Genomic DNA, 5,762 nt, shown 5'->3' on the forward strand with positions numbered 1-5,762 from the left:
TGTTTAGGGTGTGCCCAATGCAATAACGTCATCAAGGGGGGAGTGGTCTCCCATCCATTCACTGGGTAAAAATACCACATTAAAGGGTTTTACACATGCGACTTGAATGCCCATGTGGTCTATTATATGTTGGCGAGACGACCCAAAAGATAATAGATCGCATTTGTCAGCATAAGTCAACTATTCGCAATAAGAAGATGCTACATCTCCCGGTCACAGCACACTTTTCCGAAATGGGTCATCAGGCTAAATCAACTTAGGTGCATGGTAATTGAGAGTGCCCCTAAGAAAACAAGAGGGGGAGACAGACATAGGGACCTCCTAAAAGAGAAGCCAAATGGATTTGGCTTCTAAATACTCTATACCCTAAAGGGTTAAATAAAGAATTTGATCTTTTACCTTTGATCTAAGTATGTTTTCTGGAGTATATCATACAGACGAATAGTAATGTATTTATAGTACACTAATAGACTGTCTTATTTTTGGGGTTTCCCACAGTTATTGGGTATGGTTAGCAACTTGCTGCGTTTCTTTTAATTTAGGTTTCCAATTCCTACAATGGGATGTTAAGGGTTATATTCTGTTTTTGTATGTGTTGGTGTTAACACAGGATGTGCTATGATGTCAGTACCTGTAAAACACTCCCATGTTGTGTAATTGGTCACCTCTTTTATTATGGCCCTATAAGAGGCATGTGTATTTCCTTTATAAACTAGCTTGAGAAAGGAGCAGGAGCCCCGAAATGTTGCTCCAAATAAAAGTAAGTTTAGCCTTTTAAAACTTGTGTGCCACCTTGTTCTTGGTTATATATATATATATATATATATATATATATATATATATATTCTGTAGAGATAGGTGCACTCGCACTAACAAACTTCATATGCCAGGGTGCTAGGAGTGGCAAATAGAGCTAATAGACAAAGCACTCTCTGGTGTGATGAAGGGGTGAATACCCGAAACGTCACTGTAATAAAATTGTGTTATACACTTGATAAGACCAGAGAGTGCTTCGTCAATTTTTTTTCCTCTCTCTCTCTCTCTATATATATATATATATATTAATTAGGAGCCGGTAACTGAGTGACATGTTCTGGCCTAGCATATAGCTAGGCAGAGGAGCCGTGCACACGCAGCAGTTAGAAAAGACGGCACTGCGGGGCATAGAAGAGTGGAGACACGTGGTCAAGGTGGGTTGCTCACTCAGGTCGACTGGAGGCAAGCAAGTAAGAAACTTGCACTACAGGTAGGACAAAGCAGCGATCTGACTGCACTGCCACTGTCTGCAGGGTTATAAAATCTAAAGTAAACAAGCTCTGGGGAGAGGGAGGGAGGCTCTGTGGAAGTGAAAGCAGTCTGAATAACAGATGTGGCACTGCCCTGGCATATACTTATACCTGGAGATTTATCCAATAAAATATTTGTTTTTATTTTCATACATCTACACAGTAAGTAAAAAATGTTTAATGGCTAATGCTTTACTTACAGTATATATGTAATGTAGGCATTTGAAAATAAAAACAATTATTTTATTGAACAAATCTTGAGGAATAAGTATATGCAGCAAGTTATTCAGACTGCTTTCACTTCCACAGAGCCTGTCTCACCCTCCCCTTGGAGCTTGTTTAGAAAATTAAGGTGTTTTTGTCATTTTTAAGAAAATCGTGATTTTCATTTGTGCCCATATCGCCCAGCCTTAATATATATATATATATATATATATATATATATATATATATATATATATATATATATATATATACACACACACATATACACACAATCTGATTAACAGTTAAAGTTTAATGTTCTGTAATACCATTCTATATTATCTATAATTAAATATAAATAAAATGTTATAGATATATAATTTAACATGTCTTTAAACCAATAAGAATAAGGTATGTGATATGTCAAGAGGACAGCAAAATGTATCTTTGCCTGAATGGACAAAAATCCCTGCACTTGCCTTGTATGAATTTTACCTATTTGTATCACATTATTTATTTCTTTGTCACTATATTACAAAATGAGTGACAGCAGACCCTTCACTTTGGACAGGGCAAGAAGGGCATCAGCCCCTGCTCTTGTGCTATCATCTGGGATGAGAAGGTGAAATGTACATCCTGTATTTATCCTGTACTTCCCTGTGTATTTGTTTATCTGTCGGTCCATTTGTGAGTCTGTTTGGCTGCCTGTCATACTTTATTAACCTTATAATAATCTTCATTCCTCTGATTGTGTGTCAATGTATGTGGAATATCTGACCTGCCAAGTTCAATATATCCCATATAACTCCTTTGGGGAAGAACCTTTTCATATTGATAGCCCATTGGTAGTCACTCCATCTCTCCTTCCAGGCTTGTAGAATAGCCTGTTTAAGATTCACGAGCTTCATCTTATAGATCTGTGGGGTAACAAAAAATAATGTTATATTTACATCCTGAACAGCCACACAACACGGAGTTAAAACAAGGAACGAATATTATTGAAGCACGTTATTCCCGTTCTACTTCTGCTCACCGGTTCTGCAGAGCCAGCTCTATCACACCAAAAAAATAGCTCGTCACCACGTTCTGTGACCACACTTCATATTTTCTTTGATTCACCCTGCATTCAGTAAGTGACCACCATGACACCTCTGAACACATCGAACCGCATAGGTGGAAATTCAACCAATAGGAGAAAAAAATGGGCGTTGAATACACCAGACAGGATTGTGGGTGATGTAGTTTATTATCACGCTGAAGCGACGTAAGGATACGGATAAGGAATAATGCACCGCACCATTGCACATGCACAGCGAAATTCAGCCGCGTGACCGTGACTAGGAAGTGCTGTGCTGTATCGTGGTGTTGCTAGCTAGTTTGTTAGTGTGTGTATAAATCAGCTTGGAGGCGACGAAAAAAAAATACATTTAAATAGGGCATTTTTAAAATTTTAATATGGTGACTTGTAATGCGCATACTAACAATTTGTAATTATAAGCACAATTTTTTGTATTATGTACTTGGATATGGAGACTGATGTATACAGACATCCCAACCTGCAAAAACTCATTTCAGGGAGGTTGCTTCACGCTACTGCGCCGCGCCCCCCCCCCCCCTTATATATTGGATACCTTGAAACCCTAAATAAGATAGACTTATCATTAAAGTAGCTTCCCACTAAAATCACATAAAAAAAGTATTATTTATTGCACAACCACATACAACAAACCGATTTTCCAGCGATCATACGCTTATTGAATGCTTAAATATTTTAGAATACGAAGTTTAATTACGTGCAGTAAATAAGGTAGTACAGTATTTGTGTTTTATTTTATTAAAATCAGTGGGGGCTTTGTGGCTACTGATGCTTTGAGGGTTCTATAACGTCCCAGCAACTAAAGGCATTTCTTAAAGGGCGCATTCGGGCAGCGCTCCAAGCGAACTGGGACTCGCTTGGAGCGTTTTTCTCAAACTTGCAAGTGAGATGCCTGGCGTTTTTTGAGCGCTCTGATGACATAAGTCCCAGCGCTTCCAGCGTGCTGGAAAAGCTGGGACTTTTCAGAGCAAGCTCAGACGCTTGGCAACATGGCAGCCTCCACATACGTGTTGCTGTGGAGGCTGCCATGTTTTTATAAGCTGCAGAGTAGGGACAGGTGAGGCGGATAAGTCTGACGGCAGCATTTAGTACAGGGCAAAGTGGAGATAGGCTACATAACATATCCCCACTTTGCCCTGTACTAAATGCTGCTGTCAGACTTATCTAATGTTATGCTGAGAATGATTTCCCCAGTCTCTTGGCAAACATCGCAAGTCTGACCCACCTCTATTTAGTGCAGGATAAGCTACAGGGGCTGAGCTGAGAGCAGCTGAATGGAGGTGGGTCAGAGTTCCGATGTTTGCAAAGAGACTGGGGAAATCATTCTCTGCATAACACCGGTGTTGTGTGACAGCTACAAGGGAGCTTAGTGAAAACGTTCGCATGCGCAGTCCATTATTGTGCAGCAGATCACTTTGCGCATGCAAACGTTTTTTCTAAGCTCCCTTGCTTGTGACGTCACCTAGCCCACGTCATCGCTGGTAGTGAAGCATCCCCACTAGCTCCTAAGCGCTGCCTGAACGTGGCCAAAGAAACACTTTTCTGTATTTGGGCCACATTGGATCATGGTACTTGGAGTTTCTGGGAGATTGCATTCCATTTGCTGGCATCAGGGAGCCGCTATTACAATCAGTGAGAGTCCCTGAACTTCAGGGAGAGTTGGGATGTCTGTGTATATAAAAAGTGATGCAATGTATTTGACAAATAGAAAGTAACGTGTAATGTGGGTTTCTATGAGACATAAGCAACTGGTACCAGATGCTAAATGACGTTTACTCTGCTTTAAAAACTTTTGTCACTACCTTTGTCGGACGCTGTCATGTTCCCCCTTCATATATCAGTCAGACTAATTCTTCTGTAGCAAAATCTTATTTAAATTGCTTGTCCCATAGCTTAACCGTAGTTGAAATATACCCTGTACCTATGGAATGCAACAGGTGCATCATAAATGTGTCAAACCTAATGTATACCAACCCTTACTGATCAGTAATATATACCAGAGCCCTACAGCAGTCCCTGGATTCTGCAACTACGTCTGGAAAAACATTTGGATTCTAGCAGAATCTACTGGGGCTAATAAGATAGTAGCATGTATTAAAAGAGGCATTGATGCAAGGTGGAAAGCATAACTATGTTGCTATATAAATTAGTATAGAGTGCAGTTCTGGAGGGGGGGAAAAGGACATAGCAGAATTAGAAAAAGTTCAGAGAAGGGCCACAAAAGTAAATGGATGATTTAGACTATGAGGAGAGGTTAACCAAATTGGGTCTTTTTTATCTAGAAAAAAGGCACTTGAGAGGTGAATTGATTACTTTATACAAATATATTTAAGGTCTATATGCAGAGTTGATGGAATCTCTGTTTATTTCAAGACAATTGTTTGTGACAAGAGGTCACAATTAAAGGGACATGAAACCCACATTTTTTTTCATGATTCAGATAGAGAACTCAATTTCAACCTCTTAGAGACCAGACCACTTTTAAATTTTCTGACCGTTTGGGACCAGGGCTATTTTTACATTTCTGCGGTGTTTGTGTTTAGCTTTAATTTTCCTCTTACTGATTTACTGTACCCACACACATACAGGGAGTGCAGAATTATTAGGCAAATTAGTATTTTGACCACATCATCCTCTTTATGCATGTTGTCTTACTCCAAGCTGTATAGGCTCGAAAGCCTACTACCAATTAAGCATATTAGGTGATGTGCATCTCTGAAATGAGAAGGGGTGTGGTCTAATGACATCTACACCCTATATCAGGTGTGCATAATTATTAGGCAACTTCCTTTCCTTTGGCAAAATGGGTCAAAAGAAGGACTTGACAGGCTCAGAAAAGTCAAAAATAGTGAGATATCTTGCAGAGGGATGCAGCACTCTTAAAATTGCAAAGCTTCTGAAGCGTGATCATCGAACAATCAAGCGTTTCATTCAAAATAGTCAACAGGGTCGCAAGAAGCGTGTGGAAAAACCAAGGCGCAAAATAACTGCCCATGAACTGAGAAAAGTCAAGCGTGCAGCTGCCAAGATGCCACTTGCCACCAGTTTGACCATATTTCAGAGCTGCAACATCACTGGAGTGCCCAAAAGCACAAGGTGTGCAATACTCAGAGACATGGCCAAGGTAAGAAAGGCTGAAAGACGACCACCACTGAACAAGACACACAAGCTGAAAC

General features: G+C 39.9%; 1 protein-coding gene across 2 annotated transcripts in view; it reads right to left on the minus strand.

The window, feature by feature from the left end:
- MED24 (mediator complex subunit 24) overlaps nt 1-2,656 on the minus strand; it is a 222,609-nt gene extending 219,953 nt beyond the window's left edge. For both annotated transcript variants that reach the window (XM_053698182.1, XM_053698175.1), the window contains exons 1-2: nt 2,524-2,656; nt 2,269-2,407 (exon numbers count right to left, since the gene is read on the minus strand). In XM_053698182.1, the coding sequence (XP_053554157.1) occupies nt 2,269-2,398 (130 nt within the window). In that variant the 5' untranslated portion in view covers nt 2,399-2,407; nt 2,524-2,656. The remainder of the gene's footprint in view (nt 1-2,268; nt 2,408-2,523) is intronic.
- Nucleotides 2,657-5,762: the final 3,106 nt, after the last annotated feature.

Source organism: Bombina bombina, chromosome 1 (genome assembly GCF_027579735.1).
Source record: "Bombina bombina isolate aBomBom1 chromosome 1, aBomBom1.pri, whole genome shotgun sequence".
In the NCBI taxonomy this organism is placed as follows: domain Eukaryota; kingdom Metazoa; phylum Chordata; class Amphibia; order Anura; family Bombinatoridae; genus Bombina; species Bombina bombina.